Source organism: Procambarus clarkii, chromosome 28 (genome assembly GCF_040958095.1).
Source record: "Procambarus clarkii isolate CNS0578487 chromosome 28, FALCON_Pclarkii_2.0, whole genome shotgun sequence".
Classification (NCBI taxonomy): Eukaryota; Metazoa; Arthropoda; class Malacostraca; order Decapoda; family Cambaridae; genus Procambarus; species Procambarus clarkii.
Window position 1 is genome coordinate 8,718,657 of NC_091177.1, and position 18,800 is coordinate 8,737,456.

At 41.6% G+C, this 18,800-nt stretch overlaps 2 protein-coding genes across 2 annotated transcripts; both read left to right on the forward strand.

The window, feature by feature from the left end:
• Positions 1–2,581: 2,581 nt before the first annotated feature.
• On the forward strand, positions 2,582–3,793 carry LOC138369409 (endocuticle structural glycoprotein SgAbd-1-like). Its single transcript, XM_069332645.1, has 3 exons — positions 2,582–2,671; positions 3,018–3,337; positions 3,580–3,793. Exons 1-3 carry the CDS (start codon positions 2,582–2,584, stop codon positions 3,791–3,793), a joined length of 624 nt encoding a protein of 207 aa, XP_069188746.1.
• A 4,998-nt stretch (positions 3,794–8,791) lies between these two features.
• On the forward strand, positions 8,792–11,234 carry LOC123754889 (cuticle protein AM1199-like). The gene is made up of 3 exons (XM_045737222.2): positions 8,792–8,800; positions 9,412–9,707; positions 11,006–11,234. The coding sequence occupies exons 1-3, from the start codon at positions 8,792–8,794 to the stop codon at positions 11,232–11,234; spliced, it is 534 nt and encodes a 177-aa protein (XP_045593178.2).
• The last annotated feature ends 7,566 nt before the right edge of the window (positions 11,235–18,800 follow it).

Genomic DNA, 18,800 nt, shown 5'->3' on the forward strand with positions numbered 1-18,800 from the left:
AAACAAAACAATAATATACCAAAGTAATAACACATAAAGTACACTTTAACCCTGATACAATTTTATAATTGAATGGCAAATATCTCACATCAGTATTCAGTAAGAGAATTAAATCCAACCTCATTGCTTACGATAATCGTTTAGAAAAGTGCAGGTCATGCTTGCATGCTCCAAAAACGTTAGAGAGTGACGTGAAAATAATAATAATGACAGCAATTTTAATAATAATAATGATAATTACTTTTTATCAACCAACATTACAAACATCACTTCACAATATGAAGCTGTCATCGAAGAGTCAAAGCACATGATATGTGCAGCCATTATATTGATAATAACAAAAGTATTAAAACTAATAATATGTTAAGACTAATGAAGAAATACCAACAGGGAACGGTAATAATACTGAACAAATAAAAAAAAAGTTCAGCATGTAAGCATCAGTAATATTTGAACTATTACAGTCATTCAGATTTATGTTACAAAAATACAGAAATACAATACACTATTATGTTTTAGAACACATGGAATCGAAATTTGTATTAATCTCATTGGTTACGAAAGTTTGACACTATGTATCAAGTTTGAGCACTTCCGTGAAATGAGTTGCATCATCTTAAACCAAGAGAGTGACATTACCCTCAAGGCGATGACAATTTACAAACAAAAAGGGTCTGTTCAATAAAATTTCTAATCACAACCAGATCATGACCAGAGATATTCTACCCAGCAACAGCGAAATAATCGACAGATGCAAAGACTATAGAAGATTCGAAATCAGCGAAGTACTACATATTAAACAATCTCAACCAACTATTAAAACCAGCTAACGTTCAAATATATTATACTATCCTAAAGACAAAGCAAGAATATCGAGCATACTGACCCAGTCAACATAGCACAGAAGAATGGGGAACTGCAAACGGCCTATCGGCCCATACGCCTTTCTTTACCCTTCTTGGTTATATATACGATTGCCCTAGCTCATTTGTATGCACCTCATTCACCTTTGCCTTTAAAAATGTTTAAAGATTCAACGAAATCTTTCTCATAGGTTGAGGCCATATGAAACTGTAAAATGAACTTAGGAGAGTTGATTTCTCTATTACCTTCTTAAATGAAGAACATAAGGAATATGAATAGATTCGTGAAGGAATCATTGATCGATTCCTTTCTCTCATATTCAATAATAGATGTCTGTGTATGTACATATGCTTCAGTGTGCATGTGTGTACTCACCTAGTTGTGCTTGCTGGGGTTGAGCTCTGGCTCTTTGGTCCCTCCTCTCAACTGTCAATCAACAGGTGTACAGGTTCCTGAGCCTACTGGGCTCTATCACATCTACATTTGAAACTGAGTATGGAATCACCCTCCACCACATCACTGTCTAATGTATTCCATCTGTTAACTACTCTGACACTGAAAAAGTTCTTTCTAACGTTCCTTGTGGCTCATTTGGGTACTCAGTTTCCACCTGTGTCCCCTTGTTCGCGTACCACCCGTGTTAAACAATTTATCTTTATCTACCCTGTGTGTGTGTGTGTGTGTGTGTGTGTGTGTGTGTGTGTGTGTGTGTGTGTGTGTGTGTGTGTGTGTGTGTGTGTGTACTCACCTAGTTGTACTCACCTAGTACAACTGTGTGTGTGTGTGTGCGTGTGTGTTTGCGTGCGTGCGTGCGTGCGTGTGTACTTACCTGTCATTGACTACGGGGGAGCGAGATCTACCTCTTTATGCCCCGTCTACTAGCTTTGATGTAACTGTTGTGTTATGATTTAACTGTTTTTACGTTCGAGTTCTCTTTTTTCTAGTCTGGCCTTAAAGATGTGGATGGACGTAGCTTTCACCACTTCATCTTTTAGTGTGTTCCACTTATGGACCCACTACACAGTGTGCGAGAACTTTTTTCTATTTCATGGACTCATTTGCGTTTTCAGTTTTCACTTATGTGCTCCTATCCTACTTTGTGTATTTTTAAAGAGGCTGTCTTTCATCATCTTTACCCAATTCCTCTCAGTATCTTATATTTTGCGATCATGTCTTATTTCCTCTCTCTTCTAGGGTTGTGAAACCTAGTTTCCTTAATCTATCCTCATAGTTAAGCTCTCTTAGCTATGGCACTAATTTGACTGAAAATCTTTGTATCTTTTAACTTAAGGTTCCGTGCTTTACACGACCTTGTGGAGCGCCGGGATTGCAGGCCGTTGCTGTACATTCCAAGATTGTCTTAAAGGAGCCCTTTTTTAGGTTCCTAAACGACGTCCTAATGTCCACAGAATTACGAGCCTCGTGTGCTGTCCGCTCAGCAACCAGACCCCCACTAGGAGGGGGTCTGGTAGTGTGTGTGTGTGTGTGTGTGTGTGTGTGTGTGTGTGTGTGTGTGTGTGTGTGTGTGTGTGTGTGCTTATCTAGTTATATGCTAGTAACTGTAAACGATATTAAACAGTGCGGTTCTATACTCAAGGACTTCTTCAACGTGGCAATTGTATATTCATCAGCAAAGCAATATGCGTACTCTGAAAGTTAATATAATGGTTAATTTATAACGAAGTCACATCATGCAGATCACAATGGTAATACTGTCATGACCAAGGGCGGCCTTTCTCTAGCGTATATAAGCTCTTGTTGGGCATCCATTACCACAAGTCTTACTGCAGACGCCAAGATGAAGTTTGTGAGTACTTCGCTCTGTTGAAATAGCTGGAAGATCTTTGTTCTTGTGTTTGCTTAAGTTCATCAGTGTATATAAGTGAGCAAAGACTTTCTTTCTGAATTTCATAAGAAATGTCTACTTGAGTGAATGCATGGCATAGATTGAGTAAATATATGTAAACTCTTTGTTTACATTTTTTGAGCTGAGTTAATGTAAAATGTATTTGCTCCTTTCATTATATGTATTCACTCAATGTTACTCAATTTGAGTCATCATTGTTAAATGCAAATGAAAAACTTTTATTAAATCAAAGCGACATACATACACGAATTACTTGAAATAAAAGTCCGTCAATCTTCCGTTGCAGGTGATCCTCGCTGCCGCCGTCGCCGCCGTGGCCTTCGCTGCCCCTAAAGCCAACCACCTGGCTGCCCCCCCAGCCTCCGCCCCGGCTGCCCCCGAAGCCTCCGCCCCCGCTGCCCCAGAAGCCTCCGCCCCGGCTGCCCCCGAAGCCCCCGCCCCGCCTGCACCCAGTACCACAGTTGTGCCCATCCTTAAGGACGATCGAACAAATGACAACGAAGGAACGTTTACCGTCAACGTGGAGACTGGCAACGGTATCTCCCTGTCCAGGTCTGGCTCCCCCACCGGTACTAACGGCTCTGTGGTCCAGACTGGACAATATTCGTGAGTATTCTTGAATATTTAAATTCAAATACAATGATAATAAATAAATATGAGGTTAATGATAAATAAATATGAGGATAATGTTTAATAAATATGAGGGTAATATTTAATAAATATGACAGTAATATAAAATAAATATGATAATATTAATTAAAAGTGAAACAAATAATATTAATAATAATATTTATTTAATAATAGCTTCCTGTGTAGAAATAATTAATATCTCATGTCTCCTCCGGCAGCTACACAGCCCCTGACGGCACCCCAGTCAAAGTGACGTTCGTCGCCGACGAGAACGGCTTCCAGCCCCAGTCCGACATTATTCCAGTGGCTCCTGCCTTGCCCCACCCAATGCCCCAGCTCGCGCTGGACCAGATCGCTGCGGGCGGAAACGTTGTTCCTGTCGTCGAGGTCCCTGAAGAAAGGAGTGCTCCTCCGGCCTTGATCTTGTTCTAGCTTCAGTAGCTTCTCGTGCCAGGTGTTGCCCAGCTTGCTCTGGACTGGTTGGCTTCTCTCAATCTTCTACAGTTTTATTTATTTTTGTTTTAAAATTGTGAGAAAAGTACAGCATATAAAATATAATATCAAGAAACAAATATGTTTTATTTTATCGATGTTTTTTGGCTAGGCAGCCCATTACACTTACTATAAATATGTAAGGATTCCCCGTAACTTTGGCATACAGTAAATTTAAGACTGGTCAAAAGATAATGCTATAGGAAACAGAAAAAAATAGATAGACAGATAGATAGATAGAGACTACAGGACGACCTGGACAAACTAGAGGAATGGTCTAAAAAAATGGCTACTAAAGTTCAATTCAGGAAAGTGCAAAGTAATGAAATTAGGCAAAGGGAGCAGGAGGCTGAACACAAGGTGCCATCTGGGAGGTGAACTCCTGCAAGAGTCAAATAGAGAGAACGATCTGGGGGTTGATATCACACCGAACCTGTCCCAAGAAGCCTACATCATAAGGATATCATCTGCGGCATAGGCGAGATTGTACAACATAAGAACTGTCTTTAGAAACCTGTGTAAAGAATCATTCTGAACACTCTATGCCACTATGTCAGACCAATCCTGGAGTATGCAGCTCCAACCTGGAGTCCATAGCTAGTTAAACACAAGCCAAAGTTAGAGAAGATTCTGAGGTATGCAACCAGACTGGTCCTGGAACTGAGAGGTTCTAGGACTAGTGATCAGGTTCTAGGACCTACACAATTCTCAGGGGAATTAACAGGGTTGACAAAGACAAACTATTTAGCATTGGTGGAACACGAACTAGGGCACAAAGGTGGAAACTTAGTACCCAAATGAGCAATGACACATTAAAAATAATTTCTTCAGTGTCAGCGAAGTTAACAATGGAATGCATTAAGCAGTGATGTGATGGAGGTAGACTCCATGTTCAGTTTCATATGTTGATTTAATAGAGCCCAATAGGCTCAGGAACCTGTACACCAGTTGACTAATAGTTGAGAGGCTGGACCAAAGAGCCAAAGCTCAACCCCCGCTAGCGCAACTAGGTGAGTACAACTAGTTGAGTACACACACACAGAAGCCTCGCTGTTGCATGGATAGCGTTCAGGGGTTGTAGGCCTAATGGCCAGGGTTCGATTCACTGTGGAGGCAGAAACAAATTGGCAGAGTTTCTTTCACTTTGATGATCCTGTTCACCTAGCAGTAAATATATACCTAGAAGTTAAACAACTGCTACGGGCTGCTTCCTGAGGGCGTGTGTGTGTGTATTAGAGAGAAATATATGTAGTAGATAAAATAGAAGAAAAATAGATTGGTTAGAAAGGCGGGGATCCAGAAGCTTATAGCTCGAGTCTGCAGATACAAAATAGTAAATACACACACACACACACACACACACACACACACACACACACACACACACACACACACACACACACACACACACACACACACACACACACACACACACACACACACACACACACACACACACACACACACACACACACACACACACACACACACACACACACACACACACACACACACACACACACACACACACATACACCGGTGTGTGGGGGGGGGGGAGCTGGTAGCCGTGCGGACAGAACGCTGGACACGTGATCCTGTGGTCCCGGGTTCGATCCCGGGCGCCAGCGAGAAACGATGGACATAGTTTCTTTCACCCTGTGCCCCCTGTTTCCTAGCAGTAAATAGGTACCTGGGAGTTAGTCAGCTGTCACGGGCTGTTTCCTGACGTGTGTGTGTGTGTGTGTGGTGTGGAAAAAAAGGTAGTAGTAGAAACAGTTGATTGACAGTTGAGAGGCGGGCTGAAAGAGCAGAGCTCAACCCCCGCAAGCACAACTAGGTAAATACAACTAGGTGAATACACACACACATATTAGATATTAGAAAGATATTAGATATTAGAATGAGATATTAGAAAGAACTTGTTTAGTGTCAGAGTGGTTGACAAATGGAATGCATTAGGAAGTGATGTGGTGGAGGCTGACTTCATGCACAGTTTCAAGTGTTGATATGATAGAGCCCAATAGGCTCAGGAACCTGTACACCTGTTGATTGACGGTTGAGAGGCGAGACCAAAGAGCCAGAGCTCAACCTTCGCAAGCACAATTAGGTGAGTACAATTAGGTGAGTACACATACACACACACACACACACACACACCAGAACAGCCTTCAGGAACCTGTGTAAGGAATCATTCAGAACCTTGTATACCACATATGTAAGACCAGTCCTGGAGTATGCGACCCCAGCATGGAGTGCGTAAATTGTCAATCACAAGACGAAGCTGGAAAAAGTTCAGAGGTATGCCACTAGGCTAGTCCCAGAACTAAGAGGCATGAGTTACGAGGAAAGGCTGCGGGAAATGCACCTCACGCATTGGAAGACAAAAGAGTAAAGGGAGACATGATCGCTACCTACAAAATTCTCAGAAGACTTAACAGGGTAGATAAGGATAAACTGCTTAACACGGGTGGTACGTGAACAAGGGGACACAGGTGGAAACTGAGTACCCAAATGAGCCACAGGAACGTTAGAAAGAACCTTTTCAGTGTCAAGAGAAGTTAACAGGTAGAATACATTAGGTAGTGATGTGGTGGAGGCTGACTCCATACACAGTTTCAAATGCAGATATGATAGAGCCCAGAAGGCTCAGGAATCTGTACGCCAGTTGAGTGACTTTTGGGAAGCGGGACCAAAGAGCCAGAGCTCAACCCCAGCAAGCACAACTAGGTGAGTACACACACACGAGAGAACGCAGGAAACCAAGAAAGAGATGGGTGGGCGGATTGTATTTCCTTTGTCTCTCAGAATGCCTTTTACGAGGCTGGTGCATAAGCTAGAGAAACAGGCAGGAGTAACAGTTATGCTGCACCATATAATAATGGAGTACATAAGCAACCGAAAGCAGAGTTACTGTAAGGGGTGAGACCTCAGAATGAAGTGATGTCACTAGTAGAGTCCCAACGGGTTCTGTACTCGGACCAATTCTGTTTTACATATACGTAAATGATCTTCCAGAAAGTATACACTCATTCCTCTCAATGTTTGCTGACGATGCTAAAATTTTGAGAAAGATTAAGTCAAACGAGAACAGGAAGATTCTTCCAGATGTCCTGGGCAAATTGAAGGAATGGTGCAACAAATGGCTACAAGAGTTTAAATAGAGGAAAATGCAAAGCAATGAAAATAGATGTAGGGAGCAGGAGGATAGATACAAGGTGCCATTGGGAGATGAAATCCTTCAAGAAACAGAAAAAGAGAAAGCTTTGAGGGTTGATTTCACGCCGGACCTGCCCACTGAAGCCCGCAACAAAAGGATATCAGTCGCGACATATGTCATGGCCAACGTAAAAACTGACTTGTGTAAGGAATAATTCAGAACCTTGTATACCACATATGTCAGACTAAGCCTGGAGTATGCAGCTAAAACGTGGAGACTGTATCTTGTCAAGCACAAGACAAAATTGGCGATGGTTCAAACATATGCCACCGGACTAGTACCCGAGCTGACTGGTATGAGCTACGAGGAAAGACTATTGGAATTGACTATCACATCACTAGACGACAGAAGAATTAGTGGAGATAGGATTACCACATACAAAACAAACACGTGAATTGATAGAGTAGATAAAAACAGATTATTTAGCACAGGTGGAACTCGTACATAGGGACTACCCAAATGAGCCACTAGCACGTTAAAAATAATTTTTCATTGTCAGAGTAATTAACGAACGGAATGCATTAGGCAGTGATATAACGTATCTATTATATATCTCAGGTGCATCACCACTAATAACATCACCAAGCAAGTTGTTACAAATTATGATATAACTAAAAGTTACTTAAAACTACTATCCCAAGTCAACACAATTCACCTCAACAACTGTTACAGTGATGTGGTGGAGGCTGAATCCCTACACAGTTTCAAATGTAGATATGATAGTCCAGTAGGCTCTGGAATCTGTACGCCAGCAGACTGATGGTTGGGAAACGGGACCAATTAAAGAGCCCAAGTTCCATCTACGTAGAGCACAATTAGGTAAGTACACATATAAACAGGGGAACTTACTTATATCTAGGTGAACAGCACCATCAAGTGAAAGAAACTCTACCCAGCTGTTTCTATTTCGGCCGGAAATCACACTCGGGTATCTGGATCACCAATCACGATCGTGTGCCTACATGTGTGTGTTGGATGTATTTACTCGTCTATGAGGCCCTGTGAGTGAGTGTGTGTGTGTGTGTGTGTGTGTGTGTGTGTGTGTGTGTGTGTGTGTGTGTGTGTGTGTGTGTGTGTGTGTGTGTGTGTGTGTGTGTGTGTGTGTGTGTGTGTGTGTGAGAGAGAGAGAGTGCGCGCGCGCATGTACTCATCTAATTGTGCTTGCGGGGGTTGAGCATTGTCTCTTTGGTCCCGCTTCTCAACAGTCAATCAACTGGTGTACAGATTCCTGAGCCTACTGGGCTCTATCATATCTACATTTGAAACTGTGTATGGAGTCAGCGTGTACTCACCTAGTTGTGTTTGCGGGGGTTGAGCTCTGGCTCTTTGGTTCCGCCTCTCAACCGTCAATCAACTGATGTACAGATTCCGTGTGTGTGTGTGTGTGCGCGTGCGTGAGCGTGCGTGCGTATCTGCGTGTGTTGATCAAAGCATAATTTCATTTCTGGTGAGTACTGGTAGAATCATGTGTAGCATTACGGCCTTCGAGTGTGCTCATCTCCCCGTCTGCTTCTCTATGTACCATTAAGGAAAGCCACATTTACATACTGATCCCTATTATGATGCATAACACTCATTTCGGAGAAGCGGATACTTCCAGCATGAAAATCGCCGCGCGGAACGGAATATTAACGCTGCTGTGACCAAGGACGTCCTTTCTCTAAGTGTATATAAACTCGGATAAGCCAAGTCCCGGCACGAGTCGTACAACATACGCCAAGATGAAGTTCGTAAGTACCGATCTCCTTCACCGTAGCGACAGCACATTGTGGCTCACGGGATAAAATATTTAACGCTGATTGGATCACAATTCACTACCTGAGTGAAAAAATCAAGATTTTCTTCCTGCGAGTTTTGACCAATATATCTATAAGTTTTGACGAGTATGTAAGTGTGAATATGTGTAAGACTGCGTGTTTGTAGAACCAATAACACTGAAATAATAATATTCAATAGTATTCTTACTCATTATGTTCATAGCCTGCAGGTTTGGAGAAATTTCAGAGCATAGGTGATTTACTAATAATTAATCTTACCTACAACTTATGTTTTAAATACCAAACAATCCAGTAGACATGATATCCAAGAGTGGCATTGGTTCAGCTTTGAATTAACGTCATTAAAGTGGAATCAATGCTGATGAAGTGAATTTAGCGTTGAATTGGCGTTGTTCTTGGACATAGTGCTCAATGGGAAAGCCGTTTGAATGCTAAATTTAAACGGCTTTGATTTCTTGAATTCCTTTTAAATCAATTTTTTCTTTTAATTCTTTGAATTCTTTTAATGCACGGACGTATTAAGAGAACTCCTAGCAAAAAATCTGAGAAACTTTCCGTCGCAGGTGATCCTCGCTGCCGCCGTCGCCGCCGTGGCCTTCGCTGCCCCTAAAGCCAACCACCTGGCTGCCCCCGAAGCCTCCGCCCCGGCTGCCCCCGAAGCCTCCGCCCCGGCTGCTCCCGAAGCCCCCGCCCCGCCTGCACCCAGTACCACAGTTGTGCCCATCCTTAAGGACGATCGAACAAATGACAACGAAGGAACGTTTACCGTCGACGTGAAGACTGGCAACGGTATCTCCCTGGCCAGGTCTGGCTCTCCCACCGGTACTAACGGCTCTGTGGTCCAGACTGGACAATATGCGTGAGTAATAATGATGAATAATCATAGTAATTATTATTATTAACATCTTTGTTGACAAAATTAATTTACAATTTTGCCTAATTTAATTAATTATTTGAATGAATTAATCAACGTAATTTAATTAATTTCATCGTTATTTAGCTGACAAATTGTAACTATTATAAATTCCTAGGATGGGAACCCTGCCTTCGTCAGCATTAAAGTGCATTTATGAATCTTTGGTGCATTTTAAAAGTCTTAGTCATCATGTAAAGATTTTCAGGCCATTCGAACTTATTTCCCGTCCTGTCTTAGTGTCTTGGCAAGTTTACTAAAGTTGCGCTCAGTCTTGTTTCAAACTTGAAGTTTCCTACTTCATTTCATTTATATCCATCCTTTGTATCCTTAGAAATAACCGTTCCTTATTAGAATTAAATATATTTAATTCAATACCTTCCTATTGACTCTTTTGTTAAGTGTCTAATTAAAACCTTTCCCTTAAGTTTATGTACACAATTTGGATATATTATCATCTATTGACGCCTTCAAATATCGTAAAAAAGAATGAGAGGCAATTTGATGAAATGTGAATGGCCCGTTAACGTACATGATTTTGTTTTGATTTAAAATGGAAAATGCTGGAAAAATATACGATTCGGAGTTTTTAATATATGGTCTCTGGGTAAGATTTCCCTGCTTATTCTCTTGAAAGTTGCATATCCATGGGCAGACCTCCTGGTATCAGAGACAAGTGGTGTTCGATGCTCCTCAGCCTGCTAGTCACGATGTTAATGTTGGTTAGTATCCATAAATGTTCGGAGGAACTTAGTCTATCACAACGGCATGTAATCATGTCATCGATGATATCGATGACCACCAAGGATAACAAAGATACAGACAGATGGACATAAAATTTCTGTCATAAGTTCAAAAATGTCAAAAATATCATTAAATACGTACTCCTGAAACCTTGTAATGGTCCGCGTCATCCACAAGGGAAAAATGTTAACACTTGTTTGAATAAAATAGCTCATCATATTATTGAGTTAAACATGGTCGCTGCCTTCTCAATGAGGACGATCAAATATAATAAAAGGGATTCCTCGTCCAAACTTGAAAGAAGAGCAACTCTCAGTGACTTTGTAAATGTAGATTTTAAAGGCAGCAACTCTTGTCTTCTTTAGCAATGATTTCAAGTGGAATGCATCCTGGGTTTGTCTGCACTTTATGCTGGTAATCTTCAGATGATTTGAAGATTGTAGGGAAAGCGTAAAACTTATTATCAAACAAAAATAATTATTAATTTTTTTTTCTCACAGCTACACTTCTCCTGACGGCACACCAGTTAGTGTGAAGTTCGTCGCCGACGAGAACGGCTTCCAGCCCCAGTCTGACCTGCTGCCAGTGGCTCCTGCCTTCCCCCACCCAATCCCCCAGTTCGTGCTGGACCAGATCGCCTTTGCTGCTGCAGCTCCTGCTGCTCCTGCAGCTCCTGCTGCTCCTGCAGCTCCTGCTGCTCCTGCAGCTCTTGCTGCTACCCTCATCTAGGTTCCTGAAGAAAGAAGTCCTCCTCAGGCCTAGAACTTGTTCTAGTCTCAGTAGTTGGTGCTCCTGGTACTGCCGCTACAGCATCTGCTGCTTCTCTTGCTGCAGCTACAACGTCTGCTGCTGCTGCTACTGCTGCCGCTACAGCGTCCGTTTTTGCTGCTTGGGTTTTCCCATCTGAGAAGGCAGTGTTAGAAACTCTAACCTAAGGGCTGTACTTGTATTATTGTTTCATTAAATTATTGAGTGAAAGGTAGAAAATGCAAAATAAAATCATAATGCTCAGAATACAATTGTTTTTATTTATCCTTTAGTTAGGAAACCCACTTCTAGGACACGAACAAATATTTATTATTCTCTGCATATACTCAGTAAAGTTTTTATTGTAGCTAATATATCATAATGAATAAAAATATACCATGGGACTTGTGGTACTCAATTTTTATGTAACACGAGAAACATGATGTATAAGTGTTAAGAGAATGATTCAGGTCTCAATTTTTAAAGAAAGTTTCATTTTTTACCTCCTTTTACACAGCTCCATCTCTGATTATTCATCACCAGCATCTCCCTACACAGCTTCATCTCTGATCATGCTGCATCAGCCTCCCTCTACTCAGCTTCATTTCTAGTCAGATATCATCAGCTTTCCTCTACTTAGCTTCACCCCTGATCTTGTTAAGTAACTGAGATTTTATATATATTAATATTTTCTTCGAAATACTCAGTGTAATAAAAAACCAAGTAAAATGTGAATTATAACTTTTGTTATGCATATATTCATAAGAAATCTAAATACTGGGTGGTGTTGAGAATCCACCAGTGAAAATGATTTGAGTTAGAGAGCTCTGTGAGTTGAGCATCCATCGCTGTAGATTGTCTAAGAGAAAGCGAGAGCTCAATGAGTTGAGGTTCCATCAATGTAGATGGTTTGAGAATGAGAGTTCTGTGGGTAGAGGATCCATCAGTCTAAATGGTTTGAACGAGGGAGCTCTGTGAGTTGAGAATCACTCTGCCTTAAGTTGTCTTGCTCTTCATCTGAACGAAATATGGGCTGATCATTATTTTATTTCTTTGGTTGGAAAGGAGGGATTATAATCTGTAAGTGGGTTACTTGTCAGAGTTCTTTCTTGTTAAAGAGTATGAATCTCCTGCATTCTGATTTTAGCAATCCATTTGAGGGATATTGAAATTAAAAAACGAACATCTTTGGGACTTTTATTGTACAAAGTTAAACTCTATTTTCAGTAGCATGACTTATGATGCTTTGAATATTGAGTTATTTTCTCATATTAAGTATATTCGTGCAACGAGAACACTCAAGGATAATCCGCATTGCTCCGGTTTCAGTCTTTCCAATCGTTCAAGAATTCCTTCGGACACTCAAGTGGGCAGAGGTATAACTTAGGCCACTAAAGATCTAATGTGAGGTAAATAATTAAAAATGAATTTAGCATTTGTAACAGTATCATGTCTGGAGTACTCCTCCCCAATCACGACTTGAGGCTACGCTTGTCTTGTGATAACTTGATCTAGAAGGTTGTTGCTTTTAGCGGTTCGCAGGCCTACATAACCATGACAACCCAATTGGTCCGGCACCTTCTGCGGGAGCTAATCCTATTGTTTCTCAAAAAGCCGTAGGCCTCTGATGCTCAAACACTGTTCTCTGAATGTGCTTATATCACCTTTACTCCTCACTGGGTCTATTCTACATTTCCTCTGTTTAGATTCAGTACGTTGTTAATTTTCAGTGTATATTTGGAATCTGGCCTTCCAGTATCTTCCATATAAATATTATGTACTACTCTCGTTTCCGTTTAGTTTGGATGATATTGTACAACAGCCTCAAGAAATTCAAATAAGACTATTTATATTAATTCTTTTCATAGTCAATCTGGGATACATTTTTCTTTTTTAAATTTAAAAGCAGTTCTTCCTTGTCTGGGCTTAATAATTACTGTTGAGATTACTAAGCCCAGGTTCTGGCTTTGTTCTAATCAAGAATTTAAAATATTTTGGATAATAATGTACCCAGTGATATAGATCATCATATCATCAGCTATTTTAATTAAGTGGTATTTGGGTTTGCAAGACAAAGATTTACAGCACCTTGATTAATACTTTAAATAAAGCAGGAATGAGGACACAACCATGCCCTAGATCAAAGTCTTTATTTACATTAATAGGTCCTTGGAAAGTTAGAGTTGACGTAATGTTCGAAAAGTAATCATTATGTGCAACATATGTCAACATTTGTAATGTTGACATATGTAACACATAATTATTCTATATGCATAATTTTTATGTTATGTAAGTTTAAAGATTTTCTCCTGTAAAATTTAAAATGTTATGTTTTCTCACATACTGACAAAAATGCAACTCAAACCACGGTACCAAAGGAGAGACACCTGAAATGTGTAACTGGAACATTAACACATTAGACATTTAACTCATCTAACAGGGTTTCATTATTACACACAGAAATCACACTAACGTGATGCATCAAATGAACAAATCCACAAGAGCCGTGATGAGGATTCGAACTCAACTTCGCTCAATGTCCGGGAGCATCCCAGACACTGCCTTAATCGACTGAGCTACGACAGGGTTAAAAAGAGTTAAAAAAACGAAGTTCTACTAAACTTACTGGATCTCGCAGCCTCTCCGAAGCACAAACCAGGGTTTTACACAACTCGCCCCTGCACTCGAGCAATGTCAATAGGCCGTTCTCCCTCTACGCCCTTACATCATTACACACAGAAATCACCCTGTGATTTCTAACGTGATGCATCAAATGATACCCTAACATGATGCATCAAATGAACAAATCCACAAAGGCCGTGACGAGGATTCGAACCTGCGTCCGGAAGCATCCCGGACGCATATTACGAAACATCCTGAGTGATAAACATATACATTTCTTCCCTTACATACATGCAGTATGTTACCAGACGGAGACACAAATACTTTTATGGCTAGGTACACAGACCATTTGCAAGAGACATTCAGATAATTCAACAATGTTACAATCTTGGTGCAAAATTCTTATATATCTCCGAATATCATCAATCTTTCCGTTGTGACACATCCAGGCTATTTCCAGGCTATTTGTTCAGGAAGAGTGCTTATCATAACGTTTCTATATACATTAATCAACGGGTAATCAAGAACATAATGGGTGAGGGTGTGCCCCTTAAAATGCCACATAGTTTAAACTTCGTGTGATTATCATTAACACTTATTCCATCTTCCAAGTAATATTTGTACCCAAGCCTGTGCCGCATGTATTCAGGGTCACTTCAAGAATTTCTCCTATTACCATAAGTAAAATGGGTGTTTTGACTCACATGTAGTGTTGCATGGTTTGACTTTTCTCATACATTATACCTCTCATCGCCTGAATTATTTGTGCCTGAATATTAATAATTTTGCTTCTTATTTGTCTCATTGATAAAAGACATTCAATGTCAACTTGGGGTTTTGATGTGGCACGTTTGGCCAGGTCATCCGCCACATCGTTCAGCACTATTACAACACGAGATGGAATCCACAGGTATTTCACTTTGTGACCTTTCAGACGTATCTTATTTATCCTTTTCTTACAATCCTCAACTATGGAGATGAAGATTGCTTTTCGACAGTTTAAGGAATCAAGTGCTCCACGGCTATCGACAAATATAAAAAATCTTTTTCGTCAGAGTAGTTAACAAATGAAATGCATTGGGCAGTGATGTGGTGGAGGCCGACTCCATACACAGTTTCAAATGTAGATATGATAGCGCCCAGTAGACTCAGGAACCTGTACACCAGTTGATTGACAGTTGAGAGGCGAGACCAAGAAACAACCCTCGTAAGAACAACTAGGTGAGTACTTACTTGAGACACGCTGGTAACGGTGGCAGCTGGTTCTCCTTAATTAATTGGCCTTTCAGTAATTCTCTATATGAGATGATTATGTTTATGGAAGTCAACTGTAATGCACAGCTTGCAGTCGGAGCAGTGGACTCTTACAGCAGGACGATGTTCATGACGAATGTTCAGCGTATTCCACTTGTTGACCACCCGAACAGGAAATGAGTATTTGCTTGCATCTCTTTAACTTATTTGCGCTATCAGCTTCTACTTATGTTATCTCGTGCAACCTTCGCTCAATGTAAAGAGTTTGTCCTTATCAATTCCCCTCAGTATTTTGTATGTCGCGACCATGTCCCCCTCATTCTTCTCTCCTCCAGGGTCGTGAGGTCTAGTTCCCTTAACATATTCCAATAGCTTTACCGTCTTAGCTCTGGCATCAATCACGTTACTTTCCTGCGTACTTTATCGTTTTTTGGTTTCATGCTTCACAAGGTGCGGGTTAAACAGCTACAGCGTCCAGTACTGATCTAACAAAGGCTGATTAGATTACCTTTAACGAGCCCTGATTTAGGTTTCTAAACTACGTTCTATGTTTCCAGTGTTTCATATACAGCCCATAATAACCTGTGTGTGTATGTGTTTACTATTTTTGTTTTGCCTCCAGGATTAGCTCTTGGATCCCGCCTTTCTAACCGTCGGTTGTCTACTGTACTGACTCCCGACCTATTTTCTTCTATCATATCTACTACCCATTTATCTGTAAGTCTCACACATATATCCCCAGGAAGCAGCCCGTATCAGTTGTCTAACTCCCAGGAACTTATTTACTGCTAGATGAACAGGGCCATCAGGTGAAAGAAACCCATTTGTTTCTTCCTCAGCCGGGAATCGAACCCTGGCCCTTAGGACTACGACCCCCGAGCGCTATCCACTCAGCCGCGAGGCCAGTGTGTGTGTGTGTGTACTCACCTAGTTGTACTCACCTAGTTGTGTGTGTGTGTGTGTGTGTGTGTGTGTGTGTGTGTGTGTGTGTGTGTGTGTGTGTGTGTGTGTACTCACCTAGTTGTACTCACCTAGTTGTGCTTGCGGGGGTTGAGCTCTGGCTCTTTGGTCCCGCCTCTCAACTGTCAATCAACAGGTGTACAGGTTCCTGAGCCTATTGGGCTCTATCATATCTACACTTGAAACTGTGTATGGAGTCAGCCTCCACCACATCACTTCCTAATGCATTCCATTTGTCAACCACTCTGACACTAAAAAAGTTCTTTCTAATATCTCTGTGGCTCATTTGGGCACTCAGTTTCCACCTGTGTCCCCTAGTGCGTGTGCCCCTTGTGTTAAACAGCCTGTCTTTATCAACCCTGTCAATTCCCTTGAGGTTCTTGAATGTGGTGATCATGTCCCCCCTAACTCTTCTGTCTTCCAACGAAGTGAGGTTTAATTCCCGTAGTCTCTCCTCGTAGCTCATACCTCTCAGCTCGGGTACTAGTCTGGTGGCAAACCTTTGAACCTTTTCCAGTTTAGTCTTATCCTTGACTAGATATGGACTCCATGCTGGTGCCGCATACTCGAGGATTGGTCTGACATATGTGGTATATAATGTTCTGAAAGATTCCTTACACAAGTTTCTAAAGGCCGTTCTTATGTTAGCCAACCTGGCATATGCTGCTGCTGTTATCCTCTTGATATGAGCATCAGGGGACAGGTCTGGCGTGATATCAACCCCCAGGTCTTTCTCTCTCTCGGACTCTTGAAGTATTTCATCTCCCAAGTGATACCTTGTATCTGGTCTCCTGCTTCCTACCCCTATCTTCATTACATTACATTTGCTTGGATTAAACTCTAACAGCCATTTGTTCGACCATTCCTGCAGCTTGTCCAGGTCTTCTTGAAGCCTCAAGCTGTCCTCCTCTGTCTTAATCCTTCTCATAATTTTGGCGTCGCCAGCTAACATTGAGAGGAATGAGTCTATACCCTCTGGAAGTCTGGGAGCCAGATGTGTTACTAGGTTTTTTCTCACAATCTTCTCCATCACCTTGCATGGTATACAAGTTAAGGACACTGGCCTGTAGTTCAGTGCCTCTTGTCTGTCACCCTTTTTGTATATTGGTACTACATTAGCAGTCTTCCATATTTCTGGTAGGTCCCCCGTTTCCAGTGATCTACTATACACTATGGAGAGTGGTAGGCAAAGTGCTCCTGCACACTCTTTCAATACCCATGGCGAGATTCCATCCGGCCCGACAGCTTTTCTCACATCCAGCTCCAATAGGTGCTTCTTGACCTCATCTCTTGTAATTTCGAACCTATCCAAGTTCACCTGGTTTGCTGCCACCTCTTCTAGCGCCGCGACATCTCCCTGTTCTATTGTAAAGACCTCCTGGAACCTTTTGTTGAGTTCTTCACACACCTCTTTGTCATTCTCTGTGTACCTGTCCTCGCCCACCCTAAGTTTCATCACCTGTTCCTTCACTGTTGTCTTCCTCCTGATGTGACTGTGTAGTAGCTTGGGTTCGGTCTTGGCTTTATTAGCTATATCATTTTCATACCTTTTCTCAGCTGCTCTTCTCACACTGACATACTCGTTCCTGGTTCTCTGGTATCTCTCTCTACTTTCTGGTGTTCTGTTATTACGGAAGTTCCTCCAGCTGTGTGTGCTGTGTGTGTGTGTGTACTCACCTAATTGTACTCACCTAATTGTGCTTGCGGGGGTTGAGCTTTGGCTCTTTGGTCCCGCGTCTCAACTGTCTATCAACTGGTGTACAGATTCCTGAGCCTACTGGGCTCTATCATATCTACATTTGAAACTGTGTATGGAGTCAGCCTCCACCACATCACTTCCTAGTGCATTCCATTTCTTAACTACTCTGACACTGAAAAAATTCTTTCTAACGTCTCTGTGGCTCATCTGGGTACTAAGTTTCCACCTGTGTCCCCTTGTTCGTGTCCCACCCGTGCTGAAGAGTTTGTCTTTCCCTGTCAATTCCCCTGAGAATTTTGTAGGTGGTTATCATGTTTCCCCCTTACTCTTCTGTTTTCCAGGGATGTGAGGTTCAGCTCCTTTAGCCTTTCCTCGTAGCTCAATCCTCTCAGTTCCGGGACGAGCCTGGTGGCATACCGCTGAGTCTTCTCTAACTTTGTCTTGTGTTTAACTATAGGTATGGACTCCAGGCTGGAGCTGCATACTCCAGGATTGGTCTTGTGTGTGTGTGTGTGTGTGTGTGTGTGTGTGTGTGTGTGTGTGTGTGTGTGTGTGTGTGTGTGTGTGTGTGTGTGTGTGTGTGTACTCACCTAGTTGTGTTTGCGGGGGTTGAGCTCTGGCTCTTTGGTCAGGTTACAAACATATGAACATATCTCACCGTATTGGGTTGCCTCAAGGCCAGGATGCTTCCAGAACCGTAACACCTTGGAATCGATTCATGTTGCTAAATTGAGACCAGAGTTGATCATCTCAGACTCCTTGGTTTACACATCATTATCGTCTTTTGCAAGTTGGTTGTTAGCTCTTTTATTGTTACTGAAATTTTTTTTATTGTCTTGGTCTTTTCAACTGATATATATTTCCATACAACTTTTGTTTACGACTATACTTTTATTCTTTATTTAATTAAGTATCCACATACAAGAGAAAAACTAAAAAAAATAAAAATCAGACACTGCAAGGGTATGGGCAGTGCCGTCTGGAGTACACAGACACTACAAGGGTGTGCGGCA